General features: G+C 41.5%; 1 protein-coding gene across 2 annotated transcripts in view; it reads left to right on the plus strand.

Moving 5' to 3' along the window:
• Positions 1–22,741, plus strand: part of GAK (cyclin G associated kinase) — a 79,264-nt gene that overhangs the window by 25,005 nt on the left and 31,518 nt on the right. For both annotated transcript variants that reach the window (XM_064439330.1, XM_064439331.1), the window contains exons 12-16: positions 7,049–7,098; positions 7,187–7,335; positions 10,481–10,603; positions 14,356–14,489; positions 17,807–18,001. In XM_064439330.1, coding sequence (XP_064295400.1) covers positions 7,049–7,098; positions 7,187–7,335; positions 10,481–10,603; positions 14,356–14,489; positions 17,807–18,001 — 651 coding nt within the window. The remainder of the gene's footprint in view (positions 1–7,048; positions 7,099–7,186; positions 7,336–10,480; positions 10,604–14,355; positions 14,490–17,806; positions 18,002–22,741) is intronic.

Below are 22,741 nucleotides of genomic sequence, written 5' to 3' on the forward strand. Positions count from 1 at the left end.
GTTTAGCTTTCAGGTGGAATCCTCTGCCCTCCAGGTGAAGTGAGAGGAGGATCTCCTTTGCCCTGCATTACATGGAAGAATAATCTCCTGTTTTGATGTATGTGTTCCCAGATACTAGTGTGTGTTTGTTTTTTTCCTAATCAGATTTTCAGTCCCTTTCCAAATGTTTCTAGTACCTCTACGTGATCAATATTGATCAATCTGTACGATGCAGTTTTAACTCATAATAAAATTTTGTGGCGTAGAAGTTTTTGCTTAATTCTAGAAGTAGTACTGAATACTATGACTGAACTAGAGCCTCCTAAGGAATACTGAACCTTGTCCCTCACTGTGGGTTTTTGGCCCTTTAATTGGGATACTGCACTATGGCTTGGAAGTCTATTGCTTGCAATGTGCTCTTCTGTCACTGATTGTAATTTGTGTGTAGTGCTGCTCCAAAATGTTTGTAATGAACAGGTAAGTTAGATTTGGAGATCTTGTACCTCTGTAGCCAGTTCAAGAGCATTTTTAGCTGTTTGCTCTTATACTTAGTCTGTGTGGCTTAGAAAGCCCAGGTCCTCTATTTTTAAAAGGTTGCAAAAGCTATACAGCTTTGGTTTATCCTTAAGCTTTCTACAGAAGCAACTGGCACAGTAGCATCAAACTTTCATCCTGGGAAATGACACTGACTCAAGAGGAGACAGGGAGCTGTACAAGAGGAATGAACTGTTGGTTGATGAAAAGCAGTGACTTGTTAGCAGCTTAGCAGAATTGTTAGGAATTCCACGTATGAAGTAACATTGTAAGCTACAACTTTTAAGCAACTGCTCTCTGTTTTATTTGTTTGGCATGTGCTGTCTTGTGGACCTGTTCTTTATCTCCTTGTACCTGCTACCTTCTGTGGAACTGATCTTCCTCTCCCTTCCTCTTCAGTCCTACTTCTGGTTGTTTTGTGGTATCTTGTTAAATGAAGTTTACTGTGTGGTAGAACATGGAAATGTGCAGATTCCTTGCCTTTGACAGCTCTACTATTTATCAACTCGAAGGTACTTATTCCTTCTCTTAAATTCTACCAGTTTTGCTCAGATTTAAATCTTGCAGTAGAGAAATTACTTTCATTCCTTTGACAGATAACACTTAAATACTTTCCCATGCCTGTGTTCCTATATTAGGTCTTACTCTGATACTGTGTTTTGATTCTATACTACATGCTTCTGAAGCACTCATGTGCTTCACTTCCTTGTGCTCTTGTCTCTGCATACTTTCTGAATTGTTGTCCTCCATCAGTCAGTTATGTCTAAAGTTTCCTCTTCCTGCTCCTACAAGTGGGTTTCTTCTTTAAAAGCCACTGGAAGTTTAATTACTTTTTTGAATTTCATTTTGTGCCACTTCCCCCTTTTCTAGTGGTGGATTAGGACTGTCTAAAATTGACTTTTTAATATGGCATGCCTTATGCTCTACCTGCACCTTATTTTTTTCCTCTTACCTAACAGGTGTATGGCTTTTTTCTTTGATTTCCTTTGGTTCTATAAGAAGTGTAGCGTGCAAGGAATCAAACAGTAACTGTACATCCAGCTGCATCTGCAGAGCTCATATGGCAGCACCTGAAGTATAGGACAGTGAGTACTTGCTGTCTGAAAAGGTGCTGTTCACATGCTTTTCTCTACAATTTTTAGATTATAGTGACTGCCCAAAATAAGTCTTGCATCTGTCTTATTCTTAGAGTTACTATGCTACTTCTGAATTGCTAGTTAGTGTTTGGTGGCTGAACTCTATGCTTGGTGCTTTAGGGTCACTTTTTTGGCAAAAATGGCAAAGTATGATGGAGATGGAACTTGTCCTGCAGAACTCCATGGCAGGATCATTTATGCCTTAAATTTGTGAGAGACATAAGGAGCTGTTGGAATCCTCTAAACTACTTCAAACCTTATCTGGCATGACTGTTCGCTTTTTGGTAGTGTTTAAGCCTGTCAGGAATGTCAGTGCTGTTGGAGACACTTTAGTGCATGTCTTGTAGAACTTACTAAATATTAGTCAAGTAAGCTATTTACTATAACATCTTATTTGTATTTATAACAAAAAGTCATGTGGATATTGATTAGAATTGAGTAGCTTGTGAATGTAAACCTGTAGCTCGTAATGGGTGGGGGTATTGTGATATCCAAATGAGATCAACAAGCCACAGGCCTTTTCCAGCTAATGGGGGATACAGCACTTCCGTGGATTGACAAAAGTTTGTCAGACAGTATATGTTAAGGAACAAGCTTCATCATGAGGATGTCAGTCCCTCACACTTCTGGACTAGGCTGATTGACTATTTAGGTGACTTGTTCACATGGCCTCTGACAGAGCATGTGAGACTGTCAGATTTTTGTTTAAGCTCTGGACTAACAAACAAATCTTCGTTTTGTGGAGGATCATCTGTCTTCATATAGCTACTTATTTTCTAGGGTTATATAAGTGACTTTGGTCACTGGGTTGGGGAGTGAAAGGAGGAGGGAATGCATGAAGTACATAATTATGCTAGTGAGAACCAGTTACTTCGATACTTATTTTCCAGATAATATTTAATCAATATTGAAAGAGAAACTCTTGTAACACTTGTAATTACCAGTATTCTTCAGTAGCCCTTAGTGCTGTAATTTTCATTCCTTGATAAGTCTGTGTATTTTGAATCTTAACTGTGTTTAACAGTTCACTGAAATGGCAAAACATGAATTAATGTGAGCAGTGCTTAATGTTATGCAGGACCTAGGGTAGTCTCAGGTTCTTTAGCATTTGATATTCTTAGAATTTAACATTCACTGTGCTGCTGGGAGTCCCACCACTGGGTTTGTGCGTTCTTAAACTATTTATGCTTTACACTTCAGCTTGATTAAATTCTTTACATCTACTGTAGGACATACCTTTTCTGTCATGGTCATTCTCTGCCTTTACAAAATGTTGTGGCTACAGCTGATACCATCAGGGATGTGAGAATACTTCTTCTACTGTTACATTCTTGATGGCCTTGCCAAAACTCTTCAACAAACATGAGAAGCAGACATTCTGGACAAACTAAAATGTCTTTTCCTTGTTGTGCTTTTTCCTCACCACGCTTAAGCACTCCTCATGTCGGAGTCTGTCATCTCATTAGGTAGGCTCCCTCCTTCCTACTTACCATATCTTTTCTGAATTGTGGAGTTCTTTATCTGCAGACAGACTTTTTTCTCACTAAATCCAAATTAGTGTTTTGTAGTTGCTGCAAAAATGTTAATTTTTTTCTTCTCTCCCATAGCTGTCTTTACCTTAATTCAAATTTTGGTTTCTTCTTTATCCTAATAAGTGATGAAGTCTGAAAACACATGTCACAGGCTGCTCTGAAGAGGACAGTGAATGATGGCCATCGTGATTGTCCCCCAGGCCACCTCACTTGCAAGTGCTGCCATCGCCATTGCAGATTCAGGTCAGGCAGAAGTAGTTTATAGCTACATGAGAGGACACAGCAACAGTTCAGCCCTCTGATACAAACTGATCTAAAAGGAAGTCCTAGGGTGTATACACACTTGGAGCTGATACGCACTGCTCTGAAGGGTCCTGATATGGCAGAGCAGTGTCTGTGTAGAAGGCAGTTTTGTCCCAGAAGATGTACCCATGTGTGCCTGATAACTCAGCCTGCAGCCATGCGGCCTTGATATACCCCTGTTCAGCTCATCTGTGTCTTGCTTATGACACTGCTGTTCTCTTGACCAGCTTTTATGCTTATTGAGGTCTGTATCCGCACAGGTTAGAGATGCCCTGTTAAAAACATATGCTTTAAGTATCCAGTCTTCACTGGTATTAAAAGCAGCATGCAAAACTTACCATCAATCTTGGTTTGGTTTGTCAAACCAGTCTCTTTCACTGAAGAGATTATGATCTAGTAATCTAGGGAACAATTAGCTGATTTTATTGCTGGCTTTCTTTGCTTCTAATGTAATTTTCTTTCTGGTTTGGTACTGCATTAATGTTTTTTCATGGATCTTTGTCTCATTAGGTAGTTGAATGATTAATTCAGTATGAAGGAAAACCAAATGGGAGCAGATTGTGAATTTCAGTGCTGCGTTTCTTCCTGGCTTTTAAAGAAATAAACTGCAGAAATGTTGGTGCTTAGCTGATGAATAGATGGTTTTCCTACTCTTGCAAGTGTAGAGATGTCTAGAGGAAGACTGCTTAGTGTTAGAGCATTATTTAACTGAGATAATGGTTTACATGCTCACATTGTAGCTGTGTCATTAGACTGTCATTCTTTATTCTTTTCCATCTTCAGTTGTTAGTAACACAAGGCAATGATGCATTGTTGTAGAATTTTGTGCTGTATGCTAACTAGTTTATTTTGTGAATTTAATTGTTAATTTAAATTTCATTGTTTATTTGCCGGAATGATCTTTTGTTTAATATTCGTTATGGTCTTTAGTGCAGCTGTTCTCTGGCAAGATTGATAATGCCAACCGTTTACACAGTGCAAAATTTTTAGCATCTAACTAAAACTTCTGATTTTATTTAGGCATTTATTCTGCAAAATGAGAATTCATATTTGCTACATTTCCGACTGGACTTCTCACTAGAAAGCCTTGAATTAGCGTGGTATAAACAGAAAAGTGACTAAATATTAGTGTCATAACATACTTTCCTATTTAGCTTAATTAGAGCCTTAAAAAGCACACAGTGTTCCATATGGATCATAAGCCAGAAACCCTCCATGCAGTCTCAATTTGTTTGTGTGTTCTTCTACTCTTATTACCTGCCAGCAGGTAATAAGCAATGCCAGCAGCATTGCTATGTAAATGGAGGTTCTGCTGTTAACAACATGAAAGGAAAGACCTTATTCCTGATGTTTACTTACAGGGTTATATCTTGAAATGTGTAAGAATGCTTAGCAGTGTGAAGAATATGACTTTTTTTACCTTCCTGCCATTTAAAGCAATCTCTGTTACCAACATGACATGAAGCCCTCCACTAAAAAAGAGAGTACCTTGTGTTCAAGTCTTACCACTGGAACAGCTCTGAAATCTTCGTAATAAAGTTCAAGGAATAGTAATTCGAGGACAAGGTCACATGTTTTAGGAGACTTGTATTCATTTTGCTGTTTAACAGCTACATTTTAATTAAGACAGCACAAACATTCTGAAGCTTTTTCAGTTTTAATAGCCATACAGATTTTTTCCTGCAAAACAGCAAGCTTGAGTTGGTTGTGATCTATTGTTGATATACCAAACTGCACTTTTTCAGCATCGGGTGTATGGTGAGATCTGTTCTAGTAATGCTGCATTTTAGTTTAGACAAACATAAAAAGTAAAGGCAAATTGAGCGATGCTAGTAAGAAGTCAGTATCTGAAAGTGTTCCCAAAGGAAAGGGCTGTGAAGAACAAAAAACTGACAGTCCTAATAGTTCTGTGCTTTTGTCTGAAGTTGCTGCTTAACGTTAGTGTTATAGTATTAAAGAGAATGGTTCTTTGTTCTCAGAGTATCGTATTAGGTTGTTTTTACCTTGATATCAAAAAAGTTGATATCAGTAGAATGATCTGTATGTTTTCTTGCTTGAAGCTTGTGGGTGGAAACAACAAATAATGTTTGACACTTGTCAATGATATAAAGGACTATGTTCATCGCTACTTTCAGTAAGAAATGATTCTTAGCTCTGAATATGAATTTCTGCCTTTGTTTGACCGCAACAGTGTTACGACTTGAGCTACATGATAAAGTTTTGTCCTTCCAAATGTGCAAAGAATTTTGAAAGTGTTTGGCTATTCTGTCTATTTCCTTACACAGGATTTTTCAAGGGTGAGTTTTTTAGTGCTTCGTCTAGTGAGACTCTCAAACTTCCTGTGGTGATTTCAATTTCTCTGAGACCATGGGACATTACCATTATTAGGACACTTATTATGCCATTCCGCCTAAATACTGTTTAATGTCCTTGTTTTCAGAACAGTTGTTCTTGCCTTACCTGAAATCCTGTTCCCAATCCTTGTAAATTCAATAGTCTTTTAATCAATCCCTCCAGCCTCCTTCGTGTTTATTAGCAAGCAGTAAGGAATCAAAGCATAATGTTCTTGCTTGATGTTTCAAAATGTGAGTGCAGTATTCGAGGTCTGCTCTTTCAGGTGGTGCCTTGAAACTTCGTAATGATAGAAAAGCATTGCTTTGATAGTGCCTCTGCATTCCTTAAACATGTGTCGTAGTGTTGTGATGACATCTTGATATTCTGGAGATAATGTGATACTGACTTATTTAAGTTGGGGATGTCTAAACCAAATTCTGTAGGTTCTGTATTCTGTATTCTTACTTTGCCAATCAGGAGTGCAGACCTATGTGACTACACTCAAGGGTGTTGGCTTGTGCTGGGGATCTTCAGTCTTTTTTCTCAAGCTCTTTTGTCCTACTGCTCCTGCTACATAGCAGATAACCTAGAAACAAAAAAATAGTGGTCTTAAGAATAAATTATTGGCAAAATGTAAGTGATTACGTAGAGATGAAGGGAATGGATCTAAATACAAAAAATCTCTGGGAGATTATTTTCCAAAAAGGCTGCTTTTTAAAACTGTGTACAACTATATGAGAAAGATGACTACTGATTAATGCCTTACTGTGGGAGTTTTGGAAGTGAATTTTTTGAGGAATGATTTGAATGAAGAAAGATTCAGGTAGTAACATGGCAGAGTTACATAATTTAAAATTTAATATTAAAAACAGTCTTTGCTTTAAGCATTATGTCGTCTTCCATTAAAAGTGTTAATGCATCCTCATTAGGCTTTCAAACTGATACCTCTAATGAAAGTTTACCAGTAAGAGTAGGGGCTAGAGAAATGAGTTAAACATTGAAGGCACCTGTACAAAATCCCCAGAAGTGGTTTTACTGCAACCGATGTAAACAAGTAACTGTTCAAATACAACATCTATTGTGAAAATCTTGAAGTGTGAGTTAACAAGCCTCAAATGGAAAAAATGAAACACTGTTCATTGTGGTGAGTGTAGCCTGAGACCTGGATTTTAGACTTATGACTTGAATGGTTCTATTTCCTAGTATTAACTCCAATGTGTTCTGTTTCAGTTATGCAAAAGGAGACTTGGATATATCATACATCACTTCAAGAATTGCTGGTATGATAGCTATGTCTGCTTAAGAACAATTTCTGATCTTAATATATTAAAAAGTGAATACTTCACCTGGTGTTTGCTCTCTCTTCAGTGATGTCCTTCCCAGCTGAAGGTGTAGAATCTGCCATCAAAAATAACATAGAAGATGTGCGGTTATGTCTGGACTCTAAACATCCTGGCCACTATGCTGTGTACAATCTCTCTCCAAGAACATACAGGTCGTCAAGATTCCATAATAGGGTGTGTATAGTTTTTGTGTATTTCTCTAAGAGGTCCTTCAACACAATATCTTGATTATACCTTCAGCTTTTCGTTGTGAGATACATTCAAGTAAGCTGCATAATCAAAAAGATCACAAAATAAGCATAAACATAAGGTCAAAGAATAACCTATATTCTGATTGTCTTTTGCTTTTAATCCAAACTTAACTGATTAAAGACTAATCATACTGACTAAAGCCTGTGCTTCCTAGGCTGGTGATATCTTGGAAAACATGTACAGGTAATGTAGATGTTTCAGATATAAATGGAGACTACTTAATTAAAAATCTTACTAAAATTTCAATCTTTCATACATTCAGAGGTTTTCCTTCATCAAAGGTAGTACTCCTTAGGTGACTGATTTGTACATCCTGTTCACTGGACTTTCTCTTTGTCCCACTACATATCATTTGACTGTCATACGGCTTAGACCCAGCTAACTACTTGTTGCTACTGCCTGAAATATTGATATAGCTTAACTGAGCCTGTTAGCTTTTCTGGCTATTTCACTGATACTAAAATGAAGACATTTGCCTAATTCAGTAACAAGGTAGTGAGGACAGCTTGTTAGGTGCTGAGATACTAGCATTCAGTGCCTCCTCCTGAATACACCTCAACTGTCCTGTAAGTAGCACAATAGTGGAGACTAATACTGTGTTGTGAGTTGTCTAGCACTGGCCACATTAGACCTCACATAAACAGCCTGTAATGATCATGCCCCTTCCTCACAATACTGACTGCCCAGGGGAGAGTCTAGAAGCATTATTTATTACAGTAACCCCCTTTTGGGCCTTGTCCTGCAGAACCATTCTTAACATTACTTCAGTTATCCAAGTTCACTTAAGCTGTCAGGCTGAGCTATGTTTAATGTATTCTGTCTAGTGCTTGTCACTTCCTTCTGTTTTCTTGTAAACTTGTAGATAATATTTTTTTCAGTTGTCAATACTTACTGCCTCTTGGGTGGAAGAACTCTATCTGCATGTGGTTCAGTATGAGGTTCAGGCAGAGACTGTTCAATATGGAAGGCAAAGCGTAATCATGCAGGAAACCTCCTGCATAATTATTTGGAGGAGGTACCTCAAAGCAAAAGCTTCAGCAATGCTTTTTAGCAGTAGATGATGGAAAGTCTGAGGCCAACATAGTGAACTGATCTATTCTTCATCCTATAAAGCTATCAATCTCTGTTTATGGAATGGTAAATTCTGTGACTGGGAAGTTGTTTACCCTGGAGATGTTTTTTGGTTAGGCAAGTCTGAGGTGCCTATACATTGATACTCCTCATGTCTGAGTACTGTAAATGGTAAAATGAGCACAGCTGAATCTACCAGTGGTCTGAAACTCTTCTGGTCTATGTTTCTTTTTGATGTTCATTTCGTGTTATAATCTTTGTTTTGGTGGGAAGTAGTAGTAGATCATAACTTGTCAAAACATTGTAGGTTCCTGCCCACTTTATTGGCTGGGAGTATTCAGGAAGTTTCTATAAAACACTGTTGTCTGTTTAAAAAGAAAATAAGTCAGCTATTTTATGTGGAAAACAAACTCTTTAAATATATTGGGAAATTTTCCCTCTCCATCTTTGAAATCCAGATGCACAATGAGAAATACTGACTGACTTTATTATTCAGTGCTGGGTGAGAGCAGCCACATAGGAAGTAAGGAAGCTTTGTTTTTCTTCAGCGCCTGCAAAAGGTGGTTATGGCAAGCCTTAAACTTGATCAGAGAACAGCTTCTGAAATTTAGTTCCCACACTTTGCTTAGTAGGCATTTATGAAATTATATATTCTTGCTTTCTTGCTGTAAACCATCCATATGGAACTTTCACAAATTTGTTTAACCTTGGTTAAAGTTAAAGGTAGTTTTGAAGTCTTCTCTGCTGGTTTTGAGTCCTGCTTGGAAGAGGTTGCTCAGAGGTTGGTACTCTGCATCATTCTGCTAGTAATAAGAACATTTTTAGCTTAAAATTCGGGCAAAGGAAAAGAAGGTAATGTTGTATGGTATAATCTGAATAAAAAAAACAACAAACAACCTAGTGTTTGAGCAGAAAGTAAATGGTAAGTCAGAAAGAAGTCAGTTCTTTTTGATTTTTTGAATACACCTTTTCTAGGCTGTTTCCTGGTTCGTAGCTGTAATGCTGCAATATGTTTCTTTCACTGATATTGTAATATTTGAGATGTACTGAAGCTGACATTGAATCATGTGGTGAGCAGGCATATAAAGGACAGGTTGCTTTAGCTTTTATTTGTTCAGCAGTGGCTTTGCATAAGCTTTCACTAACAAAAAAAACTTCAATTTAAACCTCTTGCAAAGTGATACTTTCGGAAACTGTCCTTTTTAAAATTGAAATACTAGAATACAGTGAAAAGCTGTCGGAGGCTTTGTATGTCAGACTCTCTTTCAGCCTTTTTCTGAGCTTGGGACAAAACCAATGTCATTAAGAATTTTTTGTGATACTCCATCAATTAAAGTCAGTCATCTCAGAGTAAACCTTGAACTCTTATCTGGGTAAGAAAACATGCTGCTGATAGCAAAACTTTATCTTCCACATTCAGTAATTTTGGTCCTGGCTAAAAAGAAATAGAAAAAGCTTACTTTGGAAGTTATTTCTTTGGTCCTGGTAGAACATCTACTCTTCAGGTGTTGAGAGTGCTCAAGGATCATGTTTCATATACTGATTTTGAGCATATAGACTCTCAGCAGTGAAGCTGATTATTTGGTAGTGTTTTGTAGCACTAATTGCAGAAGGAATATTACTCAACTGTTGAGGCTCTTTGAAGAAAGGACAAATGGAAAAGCAAACCAAGTCTTTCTAGGTTTTTTTTTGCTTAAGAATATGTGCACAAATCAAGTTGAAAGCTGTTTTATTCCTTGCTCTAAGAAAATTTCAGGCAGTAATGAGTTGTTGATACGTCTACTGCAGCAGACTATAGACAGTTTTATTGCACTTCATCCTACAAAGTGATGCTTACACTGTGTGAGACTACTTTCTTTGAGCATCTTGCTTAATTTCTACATGAAGGTGGCATTAAAGTGTAAAATTGTCTCTTGTACGTATATATGCTTATGCTATGCAGAGATATGTGACGATGTAATCTTCTTTCTTGCCTCTGCTGTCTCTCTCATTGAAGGTTTCCGAATGTGGCTGGCCAGCAAGAAGAGCACCAAGTCTTCAGAATCTTTATAGCATATGCAAGAACATGCATTTATGGCTGAAACAAGACCAGAAGAATGTTTGCATTGTGCACTGCCTGGTAAGAAATCGGTTTAAGTCTGAAGTGCTTTGCTCAGTCTAGCCTTTAATGGTGAATAAGGATGCTACTCTCCATTCAGTTTGTGAATATTATTGGCTTTCTTTACTGTGAGGCCTCAGGTCAATTCCATCCTGCTATGTCTTTAGGAAAGTTATTTGCATAAATTTTCTCCTTAGGCAAATTAGTAGGATAATACTTACATGTGCCATGGAAAGCAGTGCATAGGAGGGATTAAGGCAAAGTAGCCTTTGGGAGAAAGTCTGCTCTACTATTTCAGTGTTTGCTTTTTTGTTCATGTTTTCTGAGTGACAGCTGGGTGTACACTGCATTTCCCACCACTGTCCATTTAGAATGTAATCAGTATCAGCAGAATTGCAGAAACTGACTGAGACTTTTGCTGGAACTTGCTTTTGCTGGCAGCAGGTTGCTGTGTAACTTCCACTGTTCTCTAATGTAACTCAAAAAAAGCAGTAAACCTCTCAAAGAGCCACCTCATGTCAAAAACTGGGGGGGGAGGGGAAATGAATGTAGAGTATAGTTACTACATTCAAGATTTAGGAACATGAGGTTACTATTATGTTTGTGTAAGAATTTCATGGTGAAATTTTGACATTCTTATTTTCCTGCACAGGAAAAAGAGAAACATGACAGTTGTTACAATGCTTATGATGCTGCTGAAAAGCATTCATAACCAGTCCTTTGATATTGTATAGTAGTCCCTATGGAATATCATGATCAGAGTTTAAAAGAGGGTTTACTGATCTGGCAAAGCATACAGAGTGTTGCAAGGAAAAAAATCAGTTAATGCCAGCTCCTGAAAACCAATGGGATTTTCAGTGCTGCTGTGAGGTTAGGAATCTAATTTTATATTAAAGTTATACTTAAGAGTATCTCAGTATCACAAGATTGCTAGTCCAGTAGGTAAGAAGCAGATTAGATGGATTAGCATGAGTTTTTGTAACGTTGTTCCCTTGAAGTGTTTCTTCTAGATACCTAACTCATTCCTTTTCCTCAAGTGTGAGGGAAGCTTGTATATATATGGCTGCATGCGATACATGATATGAGGAGCATACACCAGAACTGTTAGAAATGAATGGTAGCTGCAATATGTGTCTTGGAATCATTCATCTGGAAATTTTTGTAGACTTAAAAGCTAGGAAATTTAGGTTGAAAAGAATGCTTTATCTGGTAGAGATAGAATGTTTTAGTCTGTCTTGGATGACAGAACATAAGTCGCTTCTTCTAAAGGTGCATCTGCCTCTAGGTGGCTGGGATTCAAAACCAGGTAAGGCTTCCTGGTCTTCTGATCTTTACTGTAGAGGTCTGCAGTAGTGCAATGAATTGATAAATTTCTGCATTGTAATTGGAGTGATTCAGGTGAGAAGCAGCAGTTGAAAACAAGATTTAAATGGCAGCTGCCTGCTTCAGCTACATTTAACTCTTTCTGGACTGGCAGTAACTGGGATCTGGCATCCTGTTCTGTTGATATCTCAAGACTATAGCACATATGCCAGAGGCTGGAGTAACTCCTGAACTTCTGGAGTAATGCTTTGCTCTGTGTAATTATTTGGGACTATGCAGTGATAGTCATCCTTGAAAACTTGCACAGCTATAAGGTGTGAGTACAAAATCATCTTGGTGGAATTTAATAGCAAAAAGACTTCCAATTGGATATGTTGCAGCTCCTTGTGTGCTTCAGTGTCCCTTCACATAGCTGTATTTGACCTGTTTTAAATGAACCAAGCTAACTATACACACACTAGGAAAAGTCATGTTTGTTTTAAGCAGGTTATTTCCAAAATTTAGACATGAAACTTCTCTACCTACCTTTTTGAGGCTTTGGGAAAAAATTTACACTCAAAATCTAGCTTTTTCTAATAATTGTTTTTTTGTTGCTGCCTTAATGATTGTTTATGCCTGAGGTTTGATAATGTTTGTAGCCAAGATCTATCACCCTTGTTAAAACATCCAAGGAAAAACTGAAATTCTTACTGTCCACCTCTGGGACTGTTTCTTCTGCTCCTATTCTGCAATTTACCAAGCTTCTTTCTGAAGTGCAAGGTTTTGTCATCAGATTTGTTTACTAATGAATAAGTTGTTCTTTATTTTGAATGCTGTACTTCTGGTTGTAAAGTGGTCTTCAAAGTCTTGTAAAGTTGTCCTCTGACTTCATGCTATGGTTGCAAAGGGTTTGCTGTGACTTGCTTGCTGACCTTTGTACAGTGTTTTTTCTCCCCTTGGTGCGGTGCTTTAATTTGGAAGTGGCTTTGTAATGCAAGTGTACATAGGTCACTACTTGTCATGCTGATGAGTGTTGTTTCATTTTTCCCTTGTATTCATTCGTGGTTTGTCCGAAGTGTAGGTGTCTCGGGATAGGGCCATGTTTTTGTTACATCTGTGAAATTTAACTGAAAGGCAGGGTCTGGCCCATAGAATCATTGACTAGTTTAGTGACTTCTGGAAATCATTAGGCTTGCTAGCTACACCAGCAGTAATATTGATTTGCTGATGTCGCGGTTTAGCTGGCAGCTCAGCCCCACACAGCCGCTCGCTCACTCCCCCACTGGTAGATGGGGGAGAGAATCAGAAGGGTAATGCTTGTGGGTTGGAACAAGAACAGTTTAATAATTAAAATTGAAAGAAACAACACCAGAAATGCAATGTAAAGGAGAACAACGAGCGGCGCAAAGCCCTGGGGGAGGGGGACAAACCACCAAAGCCAACCGCATGTGCCGCAGCCGCTCACCACCTGCCGACCCGATGCCGCGCCGCCCCCGCGCTGCCACTGCCCCCTTTCATATACTGGTCATGGCGTCACGTGGTATGGAATGAACCTGCCATTGGCCAGTTGGGGTCAGCTGCCCCCGCCATGGCCCCGCCCCTCCCAGCCCCCCCACCCCCCCCCACCCTGCGGCAGAGGGCAGGAAGCTGGAAAGGTCCCCGACCCCCCATGGTGAGGAGAATTAACCCCTTCTCAGCCAAAACCGGCACAGCTTAATTGCTTTTTAAAGATATGCCTCTTATGGTGCTGGCAGACCTTTTCATTGATCTAAGTAATGGTTAGAATAGAAGCCTGGCTTTTAAGGAAATGCCTGTTAAAAGAAGTTGAGGAAAAACATTTCCTTCTTCCCCATTTCCACACTTGTATGCCAAATTACAACAAAAATTTTGATGTTGCTAGAAAAAAATTGAGGTCCTGTTCTGTCAACCATTACCTCTTCTGAATCTTCAGTGTTTTGTAATGTAGGAGTGAATCTGGGATGTGTGTAGCAGTGGTCCCTGTGAAAAGAGGTTCAGTGATTTAATTTCCTTCTGTTGGTTCCATGGCAAGCTATGGATCTCAGGCAGTTTTAGTCAAAAGGTTAGAGTTCAGTATGGCTTAGTTCTTCTGAATCTTAGGACTTCTGTAGCAGGAGTCCATGGTAATCAGTCAAAAGTAGCACCGGACTGGGGTTTCAGGTATCAGCCAGGAAACAAACTTAAAAATGAGTATTAGTGATAGTGAGGTAATAAACATAAACTGAAAATTTCAGTGTTAAGCTAAAGCAATTATTCACATTTGAGCAAGCAGGTATGTAGTATCTCTTGTATTGTGTGGAAATCAAATGAAAACATTTCACATTCAGACACAAATCTCTAATGCTCACACGTGGTCTTGGATTTCATTTTGTTAAAGGAGGAGACAGGAAGTTCTTCAGTAACTTCTGTAATGCTTTTACTGCTAGGTTTAATAAAGCTATTTTTTTTCATAGGATGGAAGAGCAGCGTCTGCGGTTGTAGTTTGTTCTTTTCTGTGTTTCTGTCGTCTGTTCACTACTGCTGAAGCTGCGGTTTACATGTTCAGTATGAAACGCTGTCCTCCTGGTATTTGGCCTTCTCATAAAAGGTATGGTATCAGTCTGTAGGGTACTGTCGAAGCAAGTAGTTCTGCACTTGTGAATATGCTACTATTGTTACAGGATGCTTTTTAGGAAGATAAATTATTTCAATAGTGTCTGTGTTCAAACAGCAAAATACTTGGAAAAACTGATATATCGTGAGTAAAATTCTGAATTTTGTGAGTCTAAGTTACTTCTGATGCTCTTATCAAAGGTAAGTCAAATGTGACCTGTAGTGAAGAAATTTTAGGAATGAAAACAAAGGTATGCAGTGCTTTTGAGTGCTCTCTTAAGGATAAAATCCTGTTCCACATGTGTGAGACTAGTTTATTACAGTAGGTTTTACTGTGTCAGAACACTGCAAGTTCTGTGGAAGGACCAAGAATGATTTATGTCAGACTTTCCTGTTTAAGTAAGAATGCCTTCTGCTTTTTGAAGGAGTCCATGCAGAGGTGACTTTCATATAGTTCGACAAGTGTTTTAAACTGATTATTTGATTTAATTTGATAGATCTTATGAAGTCTCAATAGGTAGTGACACTGGTAGTACGGGTGTTTCCTATAAAAAGGATTGGATTTAGAAAGGTGAGAAGTAAGAAATAGTTAAGTATAAATGACAGATTATACAGATTTACTTAGAGATTATTTAATGGGTCCTCCTCTGTCATGGTTTTAGCTGGGATAGAGTTAATTTTCTTCACTGTAGCTAGTATGGTGCTGTGTTTTGGACGTAGTATGAAAATAATATTGATAACATGCTGATGTTTTAGTTGTTGCTAGGTAGTGCTTGTACTAGTCAAGGGCTTTTCCAGCTTTTCATGCCCTGCTGGGTGCACAAGAAGCCAAGAGGGGAGGGGGCACAGCTAAGAGAGCAGATTCAAACTGGCCAAAGGGATACTGCATATCATGTAGCTCTGTGTAGCTGCTTTGTAGCTAGAAAGAACATGGAGACTCCCTTTTTACAGGGAGTCACATGGAGAGGACAAGGGGGAATGGACACAAGTTGCTCATGGGGAGATTCCAATTGGACATGAGAGGGAAATTTTTCACAGTGCGGACAGTCAACCATTGGAATAATCTCCCCAGGGTTGTCAGCCACACTGGATGCTTTTAACACTCAGCTGGACAGGGCGCTGGGCCATCTTGTCTAGACTGTGCTCTTCCTAGAAAGGTTGGACTAGATGATCTCTGAGGTCCCTTCCAACCTGGGGTTCTGTGATTCTGTGATATGGCGTCATCCTCAGTATATTAACTGCGGGTAGTTGGCCAGGGGAAGCAGCGATGGCAGCTTGGGGACTGGCAGCATCGGTCAGTGGGTGGTGGGCAATTATATCACTTGTCGTTTGGGTGTTTTCCTTCCTCCCAAGAATCATAGAATTGTTAATGTTGGAAAAGACCCTTAAGATCATTGAGTCCAACCACTAACCTATCACTGCCAAGTCCACCACTAAACCATATCCTCAAGCACTACATATACCCTTCTTTTAAATAACTCCAGGAATTGAGACTCCACCACGTCCCTGGGCAGCCTGTTCCAATGCCTGACAACCCTTTCAGTGAAGAATTTTTTCCTACTATCCAACCTAAACTTCCCCGGCGCAGCTTGAGGCCGTTTCCTCTTGTCCTATAGCTTGTTACTAGGGAGAAGAGACCGACTCCAGCCTCACTACAACCTCCTTTCAGGTAGTTGTGGAGAGCAATAAGGTCTCCTCTCAGCCTCCTCTTCTCCAGACTAAACAACCCCAATTCCCTCAGCTGCTCCTCATAAGACCTGCTCTCCAGACCTTTTACCAGCTTTGTTGCCCTTCTTTGGACACACTCCAGCAGCTCAATGTCCTTCTTGTACTGAGGGACCCAAAACTGCACACGATATTCAAGATGCAGCCTCACCAGTGCCAAGTACAGGGGCACTGTCACCTCCCTGCTCCTGCTGGCCACACTACTGATACAAGCCAGGACAGGATCCCATTGGCCTTCTCAGCCGCCTGAGCACACCACCAGCTCATGTTCAGGCGGCTGTCAACCAACACCCCCAGGTCCTTTTCCACCAGGCAGCTCTCCAGCCACTCCTCCCCCAGCCTGTAGTGTTGCATGGGGTTGTTGTGACCCAAGTGCAGGACCCAGCACTTGGCCTTGTTGAATCTCATACCGTTGGCACTGGCCCAACTATCCAGCCTGTCCAGGTCCCTCGGTAGGCCCTTCCTGCCCTCCAGCAGATCGACCCTTCCACCCAACTTGGTGTCATCTGCAAATTTACTGAGGGTGCACTCAATCCCCTCATCCAGATCATCAATGAAGATACTGAATGGGACCGGCCCCAACACTGAGCCCTGGGGAACACCACTCGTGACTGGGCACCAACTGGACTTGACTCCATTCACCACCACTCTCTGGGCTCGGCCATCCAGCCAGTGTTTAACCCAGCGCAGAGTGCACTCTTTGAAGCCATGAGCAGCCAGCTTCTCCAGGAGAATGCTGTGGGAGACAGTGTCAAAGGCCTTACTAAAGTCCAAGTAGACAACGTCCACAGCCTTTCCCTCATCCACTAAGCAGGTCATCTTATCATAGGAGGAGACCAGGTTTCAGTGCTCTCTCTTGTTATTTTCCTTTTCACTCTAAGAATAATAATAATTATTAAACTGCTCTTAGCTCAACCCACGAGTTTTCTTACTTTGGCCCTTCCGATTCTCTCTCCATCCCACAAGGATGGGGCAGTGAGCAAGTGGCCGTGTGGTATTTAGTTGCTGGCTGGGGCTAAACCATGACAATAACTTATATTAATGAGGACAAATTTAAAGCCTTTAGAAGCTTTGAGTTACTAGCTTCAGAACTGCCGTGGAACTTTGATCCATTATGTGTAAGATACAAAACACACAGTTCTCCTAGTTTGGTGTTTTAACGCATTTGGAAAGAGTGGCTAGTTTGTTTTACAAGTAGAATGTGCATAAAACTGCAGCTCTACAGCAATGGCTGGAGGGTGGGACACAGGTGCAGATGAGTTCGTATGCAGGGCTGTATTCAATTTTCTGGGCAGTATATTTTTCTGTTGTGATGTAGCCATCAGGCTTTTTTACAGGAACTGTGTTGCTGTCCTTAAATTGAGAGGCTGGCTAGGAATCATAAATTTCTCCATGTTTCTATTTCATTTTCCTTCTGTGAAATTCTGTCAGATTTGAGAATCTGTGCTGTTAAGTTTTCCCAATGTTTTATTGTTATCACTTGTCACTGGTTAGTGGCTGGATATGAACAGGAGTAACTCACCTATGTGTTCATCCATTTTTAGAATTTTGTTCTTTGGTTAAATAAGTACGTTTTTGTTTTGGCAGATATATTGAATACATGTGTGACATGATGGCTGAAGAACCCATTATTCCTCACAGCAAGCCCATCCTTGCCAGATCAATCGTCATGACTCCAGTTCCTCTTTTCAGTAAGCAGCGTAATGGCTGCAGGCCTTTTTGTGAAGTTTATGTGGGGGATGAGAGAGTAACCACTACCTCCCAGGAATATGACAAAATGAAGTAAGTACAGGTTTTGCTCTGAAACAGCACATTATGTTGTGCTAGACTAACTTAAATATGAAGTCCTTACTGTGAAGAGAAAGCATTATTTTGCATGTGCCAGTTGGGTGGAAAGCTTCTTTAACATACGGAGTAGCTCCTCTGTCCCTTTTTAGCTGATCTTGAAAGGTAAATCATGGTGAAGAGACAACATGGTTATAATGGCAGCTTGGATCTGTTCCTGCAGAAAGTGAGGATGACAGTGGGGTGCACAGAGGGCACTGGGAGGCAGAGGTGATCAAGACCCTCTTTCCTCTCACTCCATGTGATGTAAACTAGGAAGATTGATCCCTGGTGTACCTGTACTGAACTGAACATCATGTCTCAATCATGGAAACCAGAAAGGATCCCCCAGGCATGGTAACTGTAAGGGGAGTGTCTGTTAGCCCCTGTACAGCTCTGGTGTCAGCTCTTGTACTCAGCACGGGAATTGCACATGGTACTAGCAGTACTAAGTATAGACAGTCACAGGCAGAGGAAAGATGAGAGAATACCGAAGTTGTCCTAACTTTGCTATAAATCCAAGCCCCATAAGGAGTTTAATGAATTTGAAGAGAGCGGGAATGGAAACAGCTGTGAGGTGTTATGACATTTTCCCCTTTCTCTACCACTGTCCCTCAGTGGGAGTCCTAACATACCACAGCAGTGCAGCTACAGTTTCTCCCTGCGCCTTTCTCTGGAACAGGTTTCTTCATAACATCCTCTCTTGCATTCCCCAGCAGCTCCTTGAAGACATTTCTTCCATATTTGATCTGAGAACTATGGGTCTAAATGAGTCTGCTCTGCTGTAGGCAACTGTTAATCATGTTATTTTTTGAGCAGTTAAGTTTTAATCATTTAGAGAAAATTCCTTTGCCATGGTAAGAATTTGAAGCAGATTTTTATAGGTTGATACTGAAGGCCTTGGAGAAGCCAAACTAAACATGGGTCATCCGATCCACCCATTTAGCCCTGGAGATTGGGTTTATGTTAAGAATTTTTCAGGTAATCAGCTGGGAGAGAAGTGGAGTGGACCTTAGGAGGTGTTGCTGGCTACCTTCACTGCAATCAAGATTTAAGTCTATAAAGAATTTGCAGACGGAGGTGTCATCTCTTAGTACAGTTGTGTTGTAAAATCAAATGGCATTAGATTTACTGACTTCCAAAGAAGGGGGTGTATGCATAATCATTAATAACAGCTGCTGTGCATATATCAATAAGGGTAATCGGGTAGAAGCAGATTTGGATGCACTTTGGGAAAAAACACACACATTCCATGACATATCTCCAGATGAAAATTCTTTAGGGTTTTGAGATTTGTGGGATGAATTGACTTCTTGGCTTCCTAATCTAAGATGGTTAAAACAGTTACTCATTGGATTGGTTATGCTAATGGTTTTAGGAATGTTTGTGTCTCTTAGGTGTTTTCTTTGTTGTTGAAATTCAGCTAAGACACATGGTGATTGGAAAAGAAATAAGATGAGACACTGTTGTGGTTTATCTGGCAGCTCAGCCCCACACAGCTGCTCGCTCACTCCCCCACTGGTAGATGGGGGAGAGCTCAGAAGGGTAACGCTCGTGGGTTGGGATAAGAACAGTTGAATAATTAAAATTAAAAGAAACAACACCAGAAATGCAATGGAAAGGAGAATAACGAGAGGCGCAAAGCCCGGGGGGGGGAGAACAAACTGCCGAAACAAACCGCATGCGACACAGCCACTCACCGCCTGCCAACCCGACGCCGCGCCGCTCCTGAGCCTCAACGGCCCCCCCTTAATATACTGGTCATGGGGTCACATGGTATGGAATGAACGTGCCAGTGGCCAGTCGGGGTCAGCCGCCCCCGCCATGGCCCCGCTCCTCCCAGCCCCCCCTGCCACACAGCAGAGCTCTGGAAGCTGGAAAGGTCCCTGACCCCCCACAGTGAGGAGAATTAACCCCTTCTCAGCCAAAACCAGCACATTCTCTACCCCTTATTCCATACCATTTACACCATGCCCAGGTCCCATATGATGCAATACAACCTTCCTTACCAGCTACCACCCCTCTCCTTCCCATCCTTTAACATAATACACAGACATCATTCCCTTAGTCTATGGACCTTCCCTGTAAAACGTCCATTGAGTTCACCCAGTCCATGACTCTGGGCTCCATCTGCTGTATCAGGCTTTCAGGGTGGGGGAGATGGTGTGTGGCGTTGGGTTGCTGCATACCGAGTCAGCCATTGTTCCATCACTGCTGCACGGCTTGTTTCACAGTTTATCTTCCATGGGTTGGGAGGCTCGTACTCTGATATCATTGATACAACACAGAGGTGACACACAATATTATACAGGAGTTCACATTGTGCCATTCAGTTCATGGACTGTTTTTGCCCAAAATCAAATCCCCTTGAGGCACACACGAGATTTCTCCATCCTCCTGCATCACCCACCAAGTGCACCCAGGTCCTTGAGCAAAAGCAATCCCACGAATGGGCTTGCCTTTGCCTGAGGCAGGAAGAACCCAGGCTGTTTTGCCCAGCATACTTTCTGCGTGCACTACAGGGACTCTATCCCCTTCCACAGTATGTAGGGTTTCTGACTGGGCCACTTTTCCTGTTCAGCAATGTCTAAGGCCAGCTGGAAGGCCTTTACCTCTGCAAACTGGCTTGATTCACCTTCTCCTTCAGCAGTTTCTGCTACTTGTCATGTAGGACTCCATACAGCAGCCTTCCATCTCTGGTGCTTCCCCACAAGGTGACAGGACCCATCAGAGAACAGCGCATACTGCTTTTCATCTTCTGACAGTTTGTTATAGAGTGGGGCTTCTTCAGCACGTGTCACCTCCTCCTCTGGTGATAATCCAAAATCTTTGCCTTCTGGCCAGTCCATCATAATCACTTCCAAGATTCCTGAGCGACTGGGGTTTGCTACTTGAGCCCGCTGGGTGATCAGTGCAACCCATTTACTCCACGTAGCATCAGTTGCATGGTGTGTAGAAGGGACGTTTCCTTTGAACATCCAGCCCAGCACTGGCAGTCGGGGTGCCAGGAGCAACTGTGCCTCAGTACCAACCACTTCTGAAGCAGCTCGAACCCCTTCATATGCTGCCAATATCTCTTTTTCAGTTGGAGTATAGCAGGCTTTGGACCCTCTGTATCCCTGCCTCCAAAACCCTAGGGGTCGACCTCGGGTCTCCCCATGCGCTTTCTGCCAGAGGCTCCAGGTAGGGCCATTCTCCCTGGCTGTGGTGTAGAGCATATTTTTTACATCTTGTCCTGCCCGGACTGGCCCAAGAGCTACTGCATGGACTATCTCCTGTTTAATCTGTTCAAAGGCTTGTTGTTGCTCAGGGCCCCATTTTAAATCATTCTTTTTCTGGGTCACTTGATAGAGAGGGCTTACGATCATACTGTAATTTGGAATATGCATTCTCCAGAAACCCACAACGCCCAAGAAAGCTTGTGTTTCCTTTTTGCTTGTTGGTGAAGACATGGCTGCTATTTTGTTGATCACATCCACTGGAATCTGACTACGTCCATCTTGCCATTTGATTTCTAAGGACTGGATCCCTTGTGCGGGTCCCTTCACCTCACTTTGTTTTGTGGCAAAACCAGCCTTCAGAAGGATTTGGACTATTTTCTCTCCTTTCTCAAAAACAACTTCTGCTGTGTTGCCCCACACAATGATGTCATCGATATATTGAAGGTGTTCGGGAGCTTCTCCCTGTTCCAGTACAGTCTGAATCAGTCCATGGCAAATGGTAGGACTGTGTTTCCACCCCTGGGGCAGTCGATTCCAGGTGTACTGGACGCCCCTCCATGTGAAAGCAAACTGTGGCCTGCACTCTGCTGCCAGAGGGATTGAGAAGAATGCATTAGCGATATCAGCTGTGGCATACCACTTGGCTGCCTTTGAATCCAGTTTGTATTGAAGCTCTAGCATGTCTGGCACAGCAGCACTCAATGGTGGAGTGACTTCATTCAGGCCACAATAGTCTACTGTTAGTCTCCACTCTCCATTAGACTTCCGGACTGGCCATATGGGACTGTTGAAGGGTGAGTGGGTCTTACTGGTGACTCCTTGGCTCCTCAGTTGAATGAGCTCATGGATGGGGATCAGAGAGTCTCGGTTGGTGTGATATTGCCGCCGGTGCACTGTTGTGGTAGCGATTGGCAGCTGTTCTTTGACCTTCAGCAACCCCACAACAGAAGGGTCCTTCGAGAGGCCAGGCAAGGCAGAGACAGCTGTTCAGTTTCCTCCATCTGCAAGGCAGCTACACCAAAAGCCTGCCTGTACCCTTTTGGGTCCTTGAAATACCCTCTCCTGAGGTAGTCTATGCCAAGGATGCACGGAGCCTCGGGGCCAGTCACAGTGGGGTGCTTTTGCCACTCATTCCTGGTTAGGCTCACTTTGGCCTCCAATACAGTTAGCTCTTGGGATCCCCCTGTCACTCCAGCAATGCTGATGGGTTCTGCCCCTATATAGTTTGATGGCATTAAGGTGCACTGTGCGCCGGTGTCCACTAAAGCTTTATACTGCTGTGGGTCGGACGTGCCAGGCCATCGGATCCACGCAGTCCAGTAAGCCCGGTTATCCCTTTCTTCCACCTGGCTGGAGGCAGGGCCCCTCTAGCCTTGATCATGGCAGTCACAACTTGCCTCCTGTAAATGTGAATCAGGAGTCCCTCTATTATGCTTAGAAATAAAATCAGCACTTCTGCTCCTCTGTCTGGGGAGTT

Source organism: Phalacrocorax carbo, chromosome Z, assembly GCF_963921805.1.
Source record: "Phalacrocorax carbo chromosome Z, bPhaCar2.1, whole genome shotgun sequence".
Classification (NCBI taxonomy): Eukaryota; Metazoa; Chordata; class Aves; order Suliformes; family Phalacrocoracidae; genus Phalacrocorax; species Phalacrocorax carbo.